The sequence below is a fragment of the Fusarium redolens genome, assembly GCF_020744475.1.
Source record: "Fusarium redolens strain MPI-CAGE-AT-0023 chromosome Unknown BKA55scaffold_7, whole genome shotgun sequence".
In the NCBI taxonomy this organism is placed as follows: Eukaryota; Fungi; Ascomycota; class Sordariomycetes; order Hypocreales; family Nectriaceae; genus Fusarium; species Fusarium redolens.
In genome coordinates, this window is record NW_025763670.1 from 691,001 (window position 1) to 708,332 (window position 17,332).

Consider the following 17,332-nt stretch of genomic DNA (forward strand, 5'->3'; position numbering starts at 1 on the left):
CAAAGGCAAACATTACACAAATGATTCGGAGATACTGCGGCTAACGGCAGGGCTCAAGTTCAAGGTTTACGCGCCGTTCAATGATTAACCTCGAGTGACGAATTTAATAGTTGTAAATAAGTACTGAATAATTTTATTTTGTGTCTGACATTGAAACTGTTCAGACGATGCGGGAGGCCGACCGTTTCACTGAACGCGTGACGCGTGTTTGTGACACAGTCGATGATGTTGATCTGCAAACGTTACCCCGCAGATAAGATGATGCAGCAATAACATGCGTGTTCATCTTGTTTCATGGTTGATGCCAACTCTGATGCAGCATTTGGGCATGAGTGCGGCAAAGAATTGGCTTATGCCACGCATTTGGATGAGGTGGCAGTGAGTGGTTAAGTGCCCAAGCTCAACAAGCCTAAAGGCGGTGAAGCCTTCGCCACATCATGTGTTGGCAGCTGGAAGTCGAGAGAATACTTGGTCTTGACATAAATGACGCGGTCAGACACCCTCTTTACCTGGGTTCGAGATGGCCGTCTAATATTGTCATAGATTTGATAGTCCCGTTTATTTTGCTCACCGCTCAATCCATGCTGGGTCAGCGGGTCTTGGTTCTCTCTGACTGGCTGCTTCTGGTCCTAAAAAAGGGGCCTGGCATGTGCCTGACATATTTCTCGCTTAGGTAATGGTGATCCGGGTCCTTGGATAATTCTTAGCTTTGAATCTACCCGAGATACCTTTAAACCCGCGATCTGCAACGAACCAGTCAAGCAAGCTCACCACTCACTGATCCGACTACTACTGTGCCTGCACTAGGTACGTCTTCTTTCTGCCCTCCTAGGGATATCCTGGCTTCGCCTCAACTCGGCTCGCTGACTGCTCCCTCAGAGCCTCAACGGTCGCTCAGACCATACCCCAACAGCCCCGCACCTCGGCGCAGCAGAAAGCAAAACCAATTCGCAACATGGGCTCCAAGAAACGCAGCCAGGCCTCAGGTGAGGCTGGAAACGCTACTGATGCTTCGTCCCGCAGTGGTCAACCATCCCGCAGCCTCAGAAGGAGAGCGGGCGACATTGCCCGGAACAGCCTCAGTCCAACAGGCGCTGGCAAGGGCCCCGATGTGATTCAGCAGCTCGCTGAGATTCCCTTCAACGCCGAGGCTTTTCTCCAGGCGAAAGCTGCTCAGGCCAAGGCGCTGGATGCCGAGGCCAGTGAGACCGGTGAGGGCGAGGATGTCGTTGATGTTGAGTATGAGGGTACTCGTCCGTACGTTCCGACGGTTCACGCTCATCTCAAGGGCGTTGATAAGGTTTGCCGAAACGGGGAATGGTCGAAACCGCTTCAACGATTCTTGACGAGGCTTCAACTCGGTTCAAGCAATCTCAGCGTCATTTATGACTCAGACCTTGAAAATGTGGGGATTGAACCTCCCGAGGAGACCGAGTCTTGGGTCGATCAGAGTGAGCCATCCAAATTCGCAGGCCACGTCTACAGATTCCTCGGCCGTCAGTGCCGATCCGCCTCTTCAGATCGACATCTCTATGTCCTCTATCACCCCGATGCCGAATGGCATGCCGACTTCTACGACCTCCTCCAGGACAAGCCTCTGCCCAGCAACTTCCTTGGCTTCTCCGACAATTTGGATGCTCTCGTGGCCTTTGTGAGGTTCATCCGAAAGCGACTCGGAAAACGCGCCAACAATGCCATGTTCCACCTGCTCATTCCATCATCCCGACCCATGTCTATCAGAGACGCTCTTGAGTTCCCAGATTTGGGTGATCTTGTCATTCATGGCGAGACTCACGGCGGTAACAACTACGTCTGGGTCAATCTACCCACTTACGACGACTACCCTGCGAACCTGCTTCTGAAGCATGTTGAAAACGCCGTCCGCGGTGAGAGTGAATGGAAGACGACAGCGACAGTCAGCACAGCCATAGGAGGATTAACAGCATCACTGGCCGGTGCAGCTTTCACCCTCAGAGTCAAGGGAGCACCCTTCCCATCCCTCAAGACCTTCGGCATAGGAGCAGTCTGCACCACCATAGCCGCCCGAATCAGAGGCGCAGAGTACCTCCCCCTAGCAGTCCTCGGAATCGGCGGAATCTGCACCACGATAGCAGCGTTGCAGGTCAACAGAGGCTTGAGCAAGCGAGTACCCAGACTCATCGGCGGCACCGACACACCCAAGGAGCCCAAGGCAGAGCCCGAGAAGGAAGATTCAGCAGCCAGCGAGCAAGACGAGAGCAAGGACGAAGCCCCCAAAGAAGAAGAGGTCCTCCCCGAGCCAGAGCCGCCAGCTGTTCCAGAAGAGCCATCCAAGATCAAAGACGACTCGGATGCTCTGTCTTTCGTGAGCAAGGCCTCCAGCACGGGCAAGTCCTCGAGCAGCAAGAAGCATCGACGAAGTGAGCGAAGTGAGCGCAAGCGCAGGGATAAATAAGTTTGGAAAAATATATGAGATATCGGGTTGGAAAGACAGAACAAAGTACAAAGTACACTGACAGACAGCTGGACTTTTGATGTGTATTTTTTGTTTTTCGATTTCAATACGCTTCGAGTGCTGTTCTTGCTCAGTCTTTGGTTTTCATGAGTTAGAAAAACGCACTAAAGTAGAAATACAAATTGAAGACCTCTACTTGAAATGAGGCTGTTGTGTTCAAACAATCCCATTTCATCTGATTATGAAGGAGTTTCTGGTCGGGATGAGTCGCGAAACGGGAGGGCATTAGTCTACATGATTAGGTTCTAAACTTTAGCAAGACATATCCTAGTGTATGACTATATTGTTTCTCTCTCAAACCTTGACACTTTTCACTATAGCTAATTCTTCTCAATTGAAAGTACTACTCTTGGGTACAGTTTTGGGGAGATAGTTGTAGGTACAGGGTAGTTAACAATCCTGCGGAAGTAAGGATGAAAATTACCGAGGTTCTGTTGCCTGTGGATCTTCCTCATCTGATCATGCACTTTCTAATTTTAGCATTCACGACGTGTCCAATCGGGGCTTGGCTATCTTTGGCAATATCCACTCCAAAAACCGGGCCACGCTAGCCCGAAAGAACCAGTAGAGAGATGCAGGATCAACATTTATCTTCACGAAGCAGCGATATGTAATACAGAAATCATGATATCAAGAAAGTCATGTATGATGGAAGCTTAGTTGTAACAAACCAGATAAGACAGCCCATAGCCAAATGATGAAAAAACTCAGATGAGTTGCGAGTAAGTCAAGGTTCGCAGGTCCATCGCCAGCCAAGAGAAGAGAATGTAATACAAAATGCGAACATCAAATCGATACTACTCAAACCATCTACCAAAGCTCACAAACAGGCTTCTTCTGTGGACACTTGAACGCTCGCTGGAAATCAGCGGAATTCTTCAACGGCAACAAAATCCTGGCCTGGTTAGGACTATGCTCATCCGTCAACCCAGCAATGACCTGGTCAGGCTTAATATTCTGACACCAATTCTGACCCCACTTGACAAAGAACAGCTGCTCATGCGTAAAGTTGCCGAGTCCAGGTAGATCTTGTGCTTTTCCATTGTCCTTCTCCCATTTCTTCCAAGCTGCGAAGCTAGAGAGAATACCACCGGCGTCTGCGACGTTCTCACCCAAAGTGAGCTCTCCGTCGATCTTCTCCTCTTCGCCATCGGAGCCGGTGATGGTGAAGTTGCTGTATTGCTTGATGAAACACTCGGTGGACTTTTTGAATCCTGCTGTTGACTTCTCATCGAACCATGCGCTCTTATTACCCGTCTTGTCATACTGATGGCCATTGTTATCGAAACCATGAGTGATTTCGTGCCCAACAATGCTTCCCATACCACCGTAGGTTATGTAAGCCGGATAGCCGACATCGTAGATGGGAGATTGTTGGATACCAGCTAGGATTATCATGGTGTTTCCCGAGGCTTGATGGAAGGCGTTGGTGGTGAGAGTGCTAGATGGGAACTTCTGTCGATCAACAGGCTTGTCAAGAGATGCCCAGTTCTTGGCAACTCGAGACTTTGCGAAGGAAAGAGCATTGAGGATCAAAGATGGCGTGATCTCGATATCGGAATAAAACTTCTTTACGACCTTTGGATCAATGGCATTGGGCGATGTTGGTAAGCCGATCTTGCTCGTCATGGCGCGAACTTTCTCAACTGCCGTCTTCTTGACCTTATCAGTAGCCCAAGATCTGGTCCCAATGCGTCCGATAAATGCCTCCTCAAGATTATCGACGATCTGGGATGTAAACTTCTTAGCATCTGGCGTAAAGTGCTTATCGGCGAAGAATCGGGCGAGAATCCAAGTTAGACCTGTAGGACCGACGAGCTGAGAAGCTACATCGTCGTTTGCGATCCAGTCAACTCCATTGTCGAGAAGAATGGCGCATCGCTGCCATCGGGGTTGAGGACTACCTGGATCTCTGCCTTGTTGCTTGAACTGCCATTTGTTATAGGCCTCGGTCTGTGGAGAGTCGACATAGGTGGATACAGCAGCGATGGCTTTCCAAAGGAAGAAAGTTTGGATGACCTCTGGTGGGGTCTGGGAAAACTTTTGCGAGATGTTCTTGTATAGCTCCGCAGAGGTGAACGCGATCTTGGAATCATTGAACCCCTCGGGCGCCAATTGATCGACGACGTACTTGAAGTTCAACTGTGGGGCGATTTCTTGAATCTCAGTGATAGAAATGTACATATCCCCCTCAGAAGTCTCCTCGGTGTCTTTGTCCTGGCCTGCCTCCTCTGTCGCATTTGTCTCTGGGGCGGCTACCGGTTGGAGCGAGAGCTGAAGGGCGACGACCGACTCCATCAAAGTCTGAGCTTGGCCACGGGTCAAGTTAGCAGGATGAACCGAGTAAACAAGGTCACTTGAAATCTTCAAGAACTCCAACAGATCCTCGCGAGTCGATGGAAGACCGGAATCGGTGGGTGGCTGGATGCCAAGCGCCATCTTGTCAGGGTTCAACGGCTCTGCAGCCTGAATAAATCTCTGCGTTGTCTCAATCCCAAGGCTTTCAAAGAGCGTAAGAAGTTGACCAACTCCCTTTGAATGATCATATGTAGTCTCTTTCTTTGCATTGGATGAAGCAGGAAGCGTCGTGACAATTGTCTTGGCTAGGAGTCGAAGCTGGCTAAGACCCTCTTCTTCATGCGCGGTTGTGTTCATGCAGATTTGGTAAGCTTCCTGCATCTTGGAAAAATTCTCTTTATCAGCTTTAGTCTCGTCTTTGGTGAGATTAACTGTTATCCAGCCTGCGTCTGGGCCCGAAGGGTAGGGATTTTCGAGGACGCGTCGAACGAGATCGTAAACATGCCATTGGACAGCTCCTAGTACATCGACAGACGTCACGCCTGCTGGGATTGGATTACGTTCTGCCCAATTGCCGCAGACCACTGTGAACACATTAGTTATCTAACATCTTGTGAATGGTAACAAGCAAGAGACTTACACTCATCGAAGTCAGTGCATGGATCAATCTTTGCATGATTGGTGGCCATGCTGCCTAGAATGTCATCCGCAATATTGATGCATGCTGGGGTCGTGCAGAGGCTGTTGGTATCGTAGCCAGGAGATCCACGAGGTATGATCCCCATCTTAGAACAACAGAGCGAAAGATGTCTGAGAAGGATAAGAAAGAGTTGCCGGAAAGAGTTCTGAAACAGCTCCGACTGAGTTGATGCAGCAGAAGGAATGAATTGACTAGATGCTCTTATATAGATACAAGCCTCATGCTCGTCCTTGAGGCTGTGTTGGGGTCCAACAATCAAGACCATAAGCTCGTAAGATTAAATGTCGCTCTATTGGCTATCTCACCCGTGCTGACAGATATCGTGCATGCGAGGCCAGTATAATAAGTGGTTCAGATCATTATTTGATGGCGATCGAAAGAAAGCGCCAAATGCAGCGTAGCAGCCACGTCAATGCGCTCGAAAGTAGCAGCTGAACAAAGTATGGCGAAAATTGCTGCGGTCATCATTTCTGGGACTTGGGTGATACATGCTTCTTAGCATCGCCTTATAGAGCTATTTTCAGTTGGTTCAAGCGCTTGTGCAAAGTCCGGGGTGGGGGCCAAAGTATTAATAGTATGCCTACCTTCAGCAGTCAGCCAATTCTGCACTTCTTATGCTTATTATGATGATATGGCTTGTCGTGGGCGCAAGGTGAGGCAGCCTAGGTTGAAGCGTCAAATGGACATCGACCAGGATGAGGAGAGCATGGTCATGCGACAGCCATGAGAAAGTCGCAGAACGGTTTTGTAAATGCCTTGAGCTCGCCGCTGATGAGACCTTCGAGGCTGAGTCGGGAAATCAACCCAGTAAGCATAAAATAAATGCTAACATCTGGGTCCGTAATACGTACGCTTGTAACAGCAGAGCTGGTCCGCACCATGACTCGTTGGAGACCGGCAGTTCTCTTTACATGACTCATACGACACCCCGACTTCTGACAGTAAGCCGAGATCAGGATCCAACCGCGAGGATTATAAGTAGGATGATTTTTTCTTCGCCTGGCTGAACCATGCTCCATCATGAGACTTCTTGCAAAGAAAATTAAACTAGGGTTCGATTTCACCAAGTGAGCCAACATCAGTATTCGCTGAGAGATTGGTTCGTTGGGGAAACTGGTTGGATTGCAACGTTAAAATAGTGGTAGACTCGACGGATAGATGACGCGAGAAATACTTTTGTAACTACTTCAAACTTTTCGATCAGAGTTGAATCCATATTGAAATAGTCGGAAAGACAAATTAGGAAAGAATTAAACGCAGGATCGTCGTCGTCTTCATTTCGTGTACAACTCAGCCTCATTTCAAATTCGAGAAGAGTGAGCCTAACCTAAATGAGCAGTAACTGAACGCACCTCAATATCCACCTTGGCTCAACTTCAAGTATAAAGACAGAGCGATGTCCAGAGAATTGGAATCAACAACACCATTCAGAAGACATCTCTTACTACATTGTACCACTCTTTCAAAATGCAGACCTTCAACGTTCTTTTCATCACTCTTGCTACTGCAGTAGCTGGGGTAACTTCCTCCAACTGCCCTCCGTTCCCAGCTTCAATGACTCCGTTCTCTCATGGCTTCAAAGAGCCTAAACCACCTGCTATTAAACCAGAGTACCAAGCACACTTCGTACAGCACAAGTGGTAAGCCATCATCTCACCATCTACCTAACTTTGCTGGTTACTGACTTGAATACCTAGGAATGGCGAACTGTCACATATCACAGCTGGCTTCATCCAAAACTCTCCAGCCAAGGGCTTCGTCCGCGCCGATGAAGCTTTCGACGGTGTTCTTGCCTCTTCAACTTTCGACTATTCCAACGTCACCAAATCCGGCTTGGTTGATAACACCTTGACGACCTATGATCCCAAGAAGGCCAAACCAAGTGTTTGGAGAGGATACGTGAACTCGAACTATCCTATTCTCAACAGGAATATCTTGATTGACTCTGGAGCTGTCTTTGAGGGATTTGTCAAGAGGGATTTCACTCCAACTCCCGTTGCAGCAGTGAGTAATTCATGCCCTTCAGAGGAGTGACTAATAACCCTTTTAGTGGAGTATCATGTACCAGAATGCAGTTCCCGTTACGGTCTTTGTCAACGAGTGTGGTGTTATTGTTGGCTATGATTACTTTGCGCCGGAACTGCGAACTCGGGTCATCATGGAGTTCTTCAACATTCAGGCCAAGTAGACCATTGGGTGTAATGGATGGGGGTTTTCGCTGCGATGAGGTTTCCCCCAAGTATTCGAGTTATTTAGAGTAGAAGTGAAGTTCAATAATACGCCATTTTATTTCCGAATCACGGAATAGTAATTCCATATGAAACTTTGTTTAGGCTTATGACCTGAAAGCTTAAATCTACATATCAAGCCGTTTAGACCGAGTCCCCTACTTTACTGTTCAAGTAGTAATATTCCCATAGCTCCACTAAATCAACCTTGATCCTCCCCGACACAACAAATCCTTTCTGTGATATTAAGTCCAGCAGCCTTATAATCTCCTTCCTCTCTCGGGAATCCGTAGAGTTCGCACCCGCCATTCGGAGTGGAAATATCGCCAACACTCCAGCGATGTGAGAATGTTCAAGGACTTCAGAGCAATGAGAAATCACACCAGTGACATGAGTTTCAATCTCACTAGAAGTAAGGACAGGGATGATTCTCATGTCCCAGCAGTCATAGAAAGTGAAGTTCCTGCAGAGAAACAACTGAAGGGCATGGTAATTTGCCAATGCAAGCTTTCCATACGGTCCAGCTGACTTCATGGATGCTCTGCGTTGGGAGTACCAAGACTGAAGTTCGTACTGGAAACGACAACTTTTTGACGCCAGTATGTCCAGATCCGGATGACTGTGTCGCTGGTATTCTGAAATTGACTCAATTTGGTAGAAAAAACTGGCATTTGGTAAGAAATTGCTCCTTATATACTGATAGAACTGACCTTTTACTGAAAGAAGAAACCTTCACCATAAAATCAAGGATTTCGTCTAATGGGCTTGATGATGCCATGCTATGAGATCCATGTCGGTCCATACACTGATAGTCGGATAAAACAGTGTCTTCACCATAGAGAATTGCTCGATTTCCCTCTAACAGTCTGAAAGTTTCAAAAGACTGACAGCCGAGATAATCGGAACGACTCTCCGCCCCAGAAAGCTGAAATATCCTCGATGTGCCATAGAGCATATGTTTAGCCCACTGGCCTCCAGACACTTCAATCATCAACTGCGCGAAGGATTAGAATACAAGCAAGTAGATATAACGATACTCTCTTACCTCGAACAAGCCAAGAAGTAATGTACACCAAAGAACACCTTGGCAATGTAAGGCGTCTGGTGATCGGAGGTAGTGCTGAAGGCTTGCAAGTGACTTGCTATATGATTTCAATGCGAAGTGGTATGGGGATGGAAGCTCATCGAAAGACCTTGCATTCGGGGATCTACTGATTTCCAGGGCAGCAATCGCAACTGTTGCCTCTCGCAGTGGTGCACATGTTTGAATCAGAGGCAGAAAGTCAGAGCCTAAATTTGCGAACTCGGGTGTGAATTCACAACGTTGAAGAAACAAGAAGAAGGTCTTCAAGTATGTACTGTCGGGCTTCTCGCTGATTTGCGGCTGTAGCTTGCTCCTTTGTTGAAGCACTGAGTGGCTGACAAACTTCAGCTCGGACATTGCAACAGCTTGTGGCTGGCAGTGTTTCTTCATACGGACGCAATATTCGCAGGGTGTGCCCCCTTGGCACTTTTCTTCGCGTTAGCTGGAGTTAGACTACAGTCTGCGATATCTCTCGAACCTTGATGCGTCTCCTTGCACATGATTGGCAGCGGGTTAACTTTTTACGCTGATCTAGCGGACCAACGATACGTCGGTTCTTCATTTGATGTTCTGACTTGTATGATTGGCTTCTGAGTAGGATAATTATGTCGAGCAAGTCCTGCCGGGAAATATGACTGGAATTATCATTTTTTGTAATCACGCCTGATGGACGCGCAACTTCGTATCGAGGCTCAGTTGCTCAGCCCCACCCGGGCTTGACTCAATAGGGAAGTATTTGAGCGCGCTGGAGTAATCTCACGATTAAGCCCAACCAATCACATTTCTCCGTCATTATCGTATTACTCGCTCGCGGTTCCGGAACAGGAAAACAATGGAGATCTTTGAAGAACATGTAATTCCACTTTTCATTACCTTCTCAATATAATCTCTCGGAATTGTCCAAATAACGCCATTTTTCTGAGATTCTAACTTTTCATGGCATTCTTGCCAGTAATTATGCAGCCAAAGAGAAAAACATGGCCGCGAGTCGTAGGTCCCTTTTATAACCTTTTGCGGAGGACGAACCATTGTCCAAGTAACAGCGATCGTCCTGTGATAAAGAAGATGGCAGCGAGGACGATAATGGCGAGATAGAAGCAACCCAGGAGCTGAGCGCCCAGCTTTTCGAGCAAAATTCCACTTAGTGGATTTGCAAGGAGCAGTGCGACAGCTACACACATATTTGTAGACCCTACTTTTGAGTTAGTAGCTGAATGTCACCAGGGTCGAAGTAAAAAACTTACCAAAGTATCGAGCATAATCTTGTGGCTCACAAGTCTTTCCAGTACATACTGCAGGATGTTAGCATTGGCCAAATTGTATCAAACGGAAGAAACTTACGTGGTGACAGCACGTAGAAAGATCCAGAACAGTATCCCCAAAGCGCCGTAAAGGTATACATGAGTGGAGCAGAGGTCGTGCTGAACGGGATAAAGATGGAGGAGATGAACACCAGAATGACCAACATGGTGGTGATCATAGCATTGAACGGTCCAACCTTGTCTCCCACGAATCCAATCGAGAAACGACCCAAGCACGAACAGGCACCCAAGATCGATAGCAGAGTGTATCCATCCTCGGTGGAAAATCCGGCCCCTCTTGCGATAGTCGGTAACAGGCCACTGATTCCATAGTTGACGAACTCAACCATGCAGATACCAAGGGCAGTGACGACAAAGCTCAAAGACTTGAAAGCAGACAAGTCTAAACTGAAGCTCTGAGGTTTTTGAATCGTTAACTGTCCTTCTGTGAGACGACGGAATGGGAGATAGCATAACACGCCAAGTGACGTGATGCACGCGATGACGAGCGCAACAAGCCTCATCGACCACGCCCAACCAAGTTTGCCAAATGTAGCACGGAGCATCATGGGATAAATAATACCACCAAGGGATGTACCCATGACAGCGATACCCATGGCAAGACCACGACGGCGTGTGAAGAGTTTACCGATGACTCCGATAGCCGTGACAGCACCGATACCGCTCCCGATACTGCCAAAAAGGCCGAGACAGAGGATAAAATGCCAATATTGCGTACATTCAGCTAAAAGCAGGAATGTGACGGTGGAGAATGCTGCAGCGATCGGGCCGAGAATCTGAGGGCCATAGCGATCTAGTATAGAGCCGATCTGGAAGTTGAAGATGAGTGAGAGAAAGAGATAAGTTCCTGATATCCATCCAACCTGGCTAACACTGTAGCCGCTCAATTCGTTGAGTGTTAGATGGGACTGGATTGTTCCGAGGGAGTTCATAAATCCTAAAAGACTTCATTAGTAAATGTCCTGATGATGTTGAAGTAATAATACTTACCATAGGAAGAAACCAGGAACAATAATGATCCTAAGACACAGAGCCAGGCGCCGATGTCTGACTCAATGTCTCTTTTTTCTGGTTCTTTTTCGCTGTCTGAGCCACCAGAATGATCTATCTGGCTTGGAGGTGCTGAAGTCGGTGCACTTTCGATGTCTGGAGTTGCCGCGTCTTCGCGATATAGAGTAGGGGAGGTCGACCTTGATCGCTCCATGCTGATGTTGTTGTTATAATCCAATGTGTAATTAAACTCTTGCTGTCAAATACAGATGTCTTATCCTGAGAATACAGTCACCGACTTATACTCTATTTATATGGTAAAAGTACCTGACGTCCACCGCCAACAATCTCCACTCACGATATATCTTCTCATCATGAGCCTCAACATAAAAAAAAGAACGTATCTCTCGCTTATTCCAATCAACGCCATTCTCCGATGCCGATCTCAAGACTCGTGCCTGGGTCCAAGGAAAAGATTTAAAGAAATCTAATAATGGCCCAAGCTCGTTCGATCGACTCGGCCAGACCCGCCGTGTTGGGTCAGGCATCTTGTGTTGCAACTCCACTAAGTGGACCTCTTGACTAAAAGACTGAAGGTCATGAGTGATTGCGACACCGGGAGAGGTAGTAACACAATAGTCATAATATCCACGTCTCGGCCAGACTTTTCTCATGAACTTGTGTACGTCGCTACGTACTTGGACCATGAGGTTCGGTGAGTATCGTGGTTGTGCACGGGAATAACGGAGATCCACCGCCGTCAGGTACAGACAGTAACGTGTACGCCGCTTCTCGGTATTGCCACTGCTGAATGCCGACGATCTGACTTTGAATCGGTGTGAGTCCGGGTGCCTTGGAAATGCCCAGATGTCGTATTTATTGTTTATTTTAGATTTTATTAGCTTATTTATTAGTGTTTATATCGTGATCTTTCCCGGCTACGCTGGAACCTTGGGATCCCGCATCATCATATCATGTTGAGGCTGACTCGTCATGTCCCTTGGTATCGCCACACACAGTGTTTATTTCTTACAATTCTAGCAATGTTTGTAATGTTTTAGGCTTCAAACTCGCTGATAACTGATATTTGAATATAATCTTGCACTGTGAAGCATATACTGTAAGCACTACTTAATTTCGAGATAATTCTACAGTGGAGAGGTGTACGCTTGCTCACGTGGTTGTGCATCCGATATAGGAGCCTTGCACGTAATATAAAACTGAGACACGAAGGTCCATCTCTTCTTCAGTCTTTTCAGGCAGCTGGGGGAGGCAAGAAAACCTCTAACTTCAATCCTGAATAACAAAAAGTCCTAAGTAAATTTAATATAAACTTGGGTAAATCTAGTATAGATTAAGTTAACCTTTAGATCAGTCTTTTTTCGCACCTCGATTCACAGTCAGAAGTCTTTTTACCCCCTGAGGGGCAGTCAAGAGAGGTAAACGTAGTGGCAGCAAGCCCCATAGAAGACCCGATAAGATATGTCTCCAATTGAAAAGCTTGTATATGATCAAGGTTGCTTGACTTCTCAAGTTTAATCAAAAGCCATTGCATGCGTCTCAATCGGGGTTAAGTCCAGCATTGCAAGGTTAGCGTTGCAAAACTAGTCAATTTATCCCGAACAGCTTCGGAGATCTATTGGGACAAACTGTCGATTACACGAGATATGACTCAGTACTAGCTCTCTAGAATAAAATGAGTATCACTCTGTGAAGGATATAAACGATGACGGGCTTGGGGTGAGGTCTAGATCATTATTGTGGCATTATGGAGGTCATAGCTAGGTAAGGTGGAAGTTCTAGGACATCTCTTTGCTAAAGCAATACCTCAAGAGCAAGAGTTGCCATTATCCTACAGGCAGTCACTAATGCTAGGACTAGGACCAGATTTTATTCCAGTGTGCAAGCTCGTGCTAGTAGGAGCCCTTGCATGCAGAAGGAAATAGATACACTCGAGAACTGGGTGGCATTCACGCCTGGGTAACCTCGTGTGATGCGTCGTTTCGACAAACAAAAGGTTTCTATAAGCGGAGGGCATATCAAAAGGTCTTTGCATCTAGTACCCGCCGAATAACTCTAACCACAATAGACTACTCGCAAGCTACCCCTCCAAGGAAGTCGGGAGCAACGTCAGCCAATAGACTGCATAAGAAGGCGATATTCCGAGACGAGTTGCCAAATACGAAAATAGGCACGTAAATGCTAGCAAAATTTGGGTAAACACAGCGGATTTCAGTGGCAAGTTATGCAACTACTGGACGGCACAGCACTCTCCGGGGAATGAACCTGCGCACCCGCTGGTGATCTTCCGGTCTGAAACCCTCCGGATCCATGGAATAGGCAAGTCGAATTGACTGTGGAGACAATTTATGTGCGGGACATTTTCAGCTGAAAATTCAATGTAACATGAAATACGACTTGCATGAGACTAGTGGAATTGTATGCAAAGCAGATCAGGATCATCATCATCATTGGATAGAGCTCGGGATATTTGTTTGATCTGGAACTGGTGTCACGAGATGAATACTACCTTCGACTATTTAGGTAGACCGATGTGAATACTCCTACTGAGTTTTCGTTGTCAAGATCAGCCCACCTTGGTGATTGATGTGCATTAAGCGCTGGAAGATGCAGAAATGAAGAGGCGTAGGTATGGTTTTGGACCAAAATCAAGTAAAAAGGTTCCTATCATCAGATATCACCTGCGTTGTTAGGTATGAGTTCGAAGTATAAGAAGCCCGATCTCCTCTCGCATACCTAGAACTCCAGACAAGAACTTCAACTTCAAACAATTGGCAAACGATCTCTCTCAACACTCTCTCTTCCCACACTCCAGTAAATGACACCATATTGTTTCCATACTTCTACAATCTTGCTAACATACCGAAACCTAGAGCTTATCAAGATGTTCAACCCACTTTACGTTGTTTACGCCCTCTCCGCCATCGCAGGAGTTGAGGCATGCAAGAGAACTTGCTCTGCCTCCAACGACGCCGGCACCACCTGCAGCTACTCGTGCACCCAGGTTTGCTCCAGTATCTCGGCCAAGCAGGCTCGTGATACCTTCCTTGCTGCTCTACAGTCCGGCGGCAACTCGTGCTCTGCCGTTGGAACTAGTGGTGTCTCATGCAGGAAGACGGCCAAGTTTGGAAGCTGCTATGATCATCACTGGTCATGCGGCAGTGGCTGCTAGATTAGTTACGAGAGGGATAGTTATATAATGGGGCAAAGTATGAATGGAGGGCATGAGTGCGAGAATGGAACCTATGCAAGTCTGAGTCAACAGTTAATTTCGGCGGGTTTCACCAGTATTTAGCTATATGTTCCAGAACAACTCTCCTATTCATCAGGATTAACGAAGAATTCTTCAAAGCTAAAGGGCTTATCGATTTGACCATCAGTGCATTGAGGCGTCTTGATGCGTTGTAAATGAGATGAGCAAATCGAAATCCCCATAAGGTAAATGACAGTAACCCCTCCACATAATGTGTTATTCTTTTGCTCCCAGTTCTAACCTAAACACTACTCGATGAACCAATACGCCAGCAGCTTGGTTTTTGCATCTTTAGTGTATGTATCACTTGTTCTAATTACTATCACCTCGCTTTCTTGATAAACTGACTGCATTCTTGCGCCTCTGCTCACAATGCGATCAAGACTTCTGTGGATTTTGGCTGACTCAAATACCGAAAGACGCAGGCCGGACAACCGTATATCCTTCGGCACTTTCGACGCACCGTAGCATTAGCAATTTACAACAGAGCAGACTCATATTGAGGGTATTAATATTCTGCACTTTTAAATCGGCAATTGATCTCGTCTTGCCCTATCAACTAGGAATTGGAAGTAAATAGCACCGGACGCTATTGACCTTAGTGTAGGCGGATATTAGTTCGCGTAGAGGCTCTCGTAGCAGAAAGTTTGTCGTTGAGCTAAAACTTAGTAATATAAGCATATATTATCACCATCGGCAGAGGTCACGGTATATCGCCGAGTATGTATGGAGTTAAATACCACCTCGGCATATGGGAAGTTCCGTCAAATGGAACAGATCCGAGCCGAGTTACCCGCAAGACCCTGGGAGTGCACGGGCGAATACCCAAAAACTGTCGTCTGGGCCACTATGCTGCAGGGAACCCTGCACTTGCATTGCTGGAACAGTTCGCTGAACCCTTTGCTTTTTCGAACACTATAATGAACTGCGTTAACATGATATGACGAATTCAGATGCGACCCAATCAACACGATGGTCTCTACCACGCCGCTTTTGAGAAAATAGTTGGAGACCTTTTACAGCAAGCATTTGTCACTTATGCATTGGTATCTAACACTAAAACTAACTAATGAATTGTAATGCTTACCTTACCTCCCATGAATGTGCCCCGGAGTGATCTCTCCCCTATCCAACGGTCCCTGAGCTGAACTAATGACAATTTCCGTCTTGCGCATGATTCCATCCTCCTTGGCCAAAATATCTTCTGCACTATCACCAATCTGCTCATCAACCCCACTGCCCAAAGGCTGTAGTCCGTTTCTTCGGGAAAGGTTCTTGCGATACGTAGATTGCAGCGCGTAACCGGAATTGTTCTGGGACTTGCTGCGGCTGCGACTCCCGACGCGGGACTGCTCGCTGAAGTAGCGCACCAGAGGGGCGAGTGTCGGAACGCAGGCGACTATTATTCCGAGATTGTTCTCGATCATTGACCATTTGATGAGGCTGGCTGAGTCGAGAAGGTTGGAGAGGGATTTGATGGTCTGAATGCGGACGATTTGGATGATGGAGATGAATATTCCCATGGCAAAAAGACCGAGAAGGACGACTTTCTTGCGGTTCGGCATTTGTAGCTTGAGTAGAGTCGGGAAGGGGAGCATCATGCTGTATTTTCTCGTGGTTAGATAGGTTCTGATTGCCAATATCGTAAATACTCACACGACGACGTCAAAGACGATGGTTATCGAGGCCATAGTTGTATACATAGGTACACCTTTGAGACAAGAGCCATGGGTAATGCTCAAATCCCATTGTTTACGAACCTACGAGTAGGTCGAGTTAGCAAAGTCAAGCATTACACTCGTTTGGAGGGCCACGTACAGGTGTACAGAGGTTGATCTGCGCAATCAAGAACGAAAGATGGAACAGTGTGCAGGCAACAGCAACGCCGACTGTGACTTTGTACCAAATGCCTGACGCCATGAACCTCAAGTACGAGATCAAAAGGCTGAGCTTGAACCCGAGAATGCTAGATATGTAACTTTTCGTTGTCGGTAAGTATTCGTTCGGTATCGCAAGAGAGGAGTCGATCTTACAATGGCGCGCCCATGAATTGTAGCTGCAGACGTTGTTAGCTTTTGACAGACAATTGAGAGACCAGGGACTTACCAGCATGAAGTTGTAGTAGTTCTCTTGGGGCAAATCGTCAATTTTCTTCAATCCGAGTCCCCATTTCGTTTCTGGAATGTGTCAACTTGTGATCGGCAACACTGGATCTTAGCGAAAGTTCACTCACGTATCACTGTCACAATAGCAAATCCGCAGCTTGCGATCTGTGTTGCTGATCAGTATGTCATCTGGGGATCGAATGCAGATCACTTCTTACCCATGTCGCGACGATGATCCAGTCATCTACAAACAGGACACGTCAGTGCCGATGAACAACAGGGAATTGATAGGCTTTTCTTACCAGCTCCTACCGACTTGAGCATAAACCCTCTAACATAGACTCTCAAGAGAACCGTAAGGAGCGCAACTGCTGTAAAGACAACAGCAATAGACGTGATTTGAGGGCCATCGGTTGGCGAGCCGCTCGGGGCGTTGTACGTCCAGCCTGACATTGGAAAATATGCGATAACAGTGTGGAAAACACAATCCGGCAGAGTACAGCCGACTTATACATTACTCTCTCCAGAACAAACCAGAAAAAGAAACTAGATTCTTCGAAATGAGCTCTGTTCCCAGACCATGGTCTGATCTAATGCACTCCGACAGCCACAAAACTCAATTTGGCAGGTCGCTTCTCTTCGAGACGATGCGAAATACAGCATTCATGCAGGGGTAACTGACAGAACGTTCATGGACCATTCATAATGGATCAAGTGTCCCGGCTGTTGAACCCCCCAGCGCCTTGGCATCGCATTACCGGCTCGACCGAGATAAGCTTCTGACATGGGAAACTGTCAGGTAGACCGTTGTGCCGGTGAACCTAAACATCCTAGACC

At 47.0% G+C, this 17,332-nt stretch overlaps 7 protein-coding genes across 7 annotated transcripts; 3 read left to right on the forward strand and 4 right to left on the reverse strand.

The window, feature by feature from the left end:
• The first annotated feature begins 683 nt into the window (after nt 1–683).
• On the forward strand, nt 684–2,897 carry BKA55DRAFT_566120 (uncharacterized protein). The gene is made up of 2 exons (XM_046192590.1): nt 684–807; nt 880–2,897. Exon 2 carries the CDS (start codon nt 956–958, stop codon nt 2,432–2,434), a length of 1,479 nt encoding a protein of 492 aa, XP_046049952.1. The 5' UTR covers nt 684–807; nt 880–955; the 3' UTR covers nt 2,435–2,897.
• A 407-nt stretch (nt 2,898–3,304) lies between these two features.
• BKA55DRAFT_510538 (uncharacterized protein) lies at nt 3,305–5,577 on the reverse strand (the record flags this gene model as incomplete). Its single annotated transcript, XM_046187615.1, has 2 exons — nt 3,305–5,376; nt 5,433–5,577. 2 exons carry the CDS (start codon nt 5,575–5,577, stop codon nt 3,305–3,307), a joined length of 2,217 nt encoding a protein of 738 aa, XP_046049953.1.
• A 1,350-nt stretch (nt 5,578–6,927) lies between these two features.
• Nucleotides 6,928–7,680, forward strand: BKA55DRAFT_674969 (uncharacterized protein; the record flags this gene model as incomplete). Its single annotated transcript, XM_046198059.1, has 3 exons — nt 6,928–7,132; nt 7,190–7,496; nt 7,543–7,680. Exons 1-3 carry the CDS (start codon nt 6,960–6,962, stop codon nt 7,678–7,680), a joined length of 618 nt encoding a protein of 205 aa, XP_046049954.1. The 5' UTR covers nt 6,928–6,959.
• A 139-nt stretch (nt 7,681–7,819) lies between these two features.
• Nucleotides 7,820–9,445, reverse strand: BKA55DRAFT_566123 (uncharacterized protein). Its single transcript, XM_046192591.1, has 4 exons — nt 9,283–9,445; nt 8,766–9,230; nt 8,431–8,714; nt 7,820–8,384 (listed from the first exon to the last, which is right to left on the reverse strand). The coding sequence occupies exons 1-4, from the start codon at nt 9,364–9,366 to the stop codon at nt 7,865–7,867; spliced, it is 1,353 nt and encodes a 450-aa protein (XP_046049955.1). The 5' UTR covers nt 9,367–9,445; the 3' UTR covers nt 7,820–7,864.
• A 360-nt stretch (nt 9,446–9,805) lies between these two features.
• Nucleotides 9,806–11,330, reverse strand: BKA55DRAFT_538574 (major facilitator superfamily domain-containing protein; the record flags this gene model as incomplete). The annotated part of the gene is made up of 4 exons (XM_046190046.1): nt 9,806–9,996; nt 10,049–10,096; nt 10,146–11,063; nt 11,117–11,330. 4 exons carry the CDS (start codon nt 11,328–11,330, stop codon nt 9,806–9,808), a joined length of 1,371 nt encoding a protein of 456 aa, XP_046049956.1.
• A 2,422-nt stretch (nt 11,331–13,752) lies between these two features.
• BKA55DRAFT_689211 (uncharacterized protein) lies at nt 13,753–14,309 on the forward strand (the record flags this gene model as incomplete). The annotated part of the gene is made up of 2 exons (XM_046199324.1): nt 13,753–13,762; nt 14,011–14,309. 2 exons carry the CDS (start codon nt 13,753–13,755, stop codon nt 14,307–14,309), a joined length of 309 nt encoding a protein of 102 aa, XP_046049957.1.
• A 1,169-nt stretch (nt 14,310–15,478) lies between these two features.
• BKA55DRAFT_510024 (uncharacterized protein) lies at nt 15,479–16,948 on the reverse strand (the record flags this gene model as incomplete). The annotated part of the gene is made up of 8 exons (XM_046187562.1): nt 15,479–15,992; nt 16,047–16,150; nt 16,209–16,368; nt 16,424–16,446; nt 16,497–16,567; nt 16,624–16,660; nt 16,714–16,739; nt 16,798–16,948. The coding sequence occupies 8 exons, from the start codon at nt 16,946–16,948 to the stop codon at nt 15,479–15,481; spliced, it is 1,086 nt and encodes a 361-aa protein (XP_046049958.1).
• Between the last annotated feature and the right edge of the window lie 384 nt (nt 16,949–17,332).

Excerpts from the sequence above, each read along its gene's own strand:
- BKA55DRAFT_566120 (XM_046192590.1), top strand. The coding sequence starts at position 956 with ATGGGCTCCAAGAAACGCAGCCAGGCCTCAGGTGAGGCTGGAAACGCT.
- BKA55DRAFT_566123 (XM_046192591.1), bottom strand. The coding sequence starts at position 9,366 with ATGAAGAACCGACGTATCGTTGGTCCGCTAGATCAGCGTAAAAAGTTA. Across the intron at positions 9,231-9,282 it reads GTGCAAGGAGACGCATCAAG|TGCCAAGGGGGCACACCCTG; the intron begins GTTCGAGAGATA and ends CGCGAAGAAAAG. Across the intron at positions 8,385-8,430 it reads GTTTCTTCTTTCAGTAAAAG|TTTTTTCTACCAAATTGAGT; the intron begins GTCAGTTCTATC and ends ACCAAATGCCAG.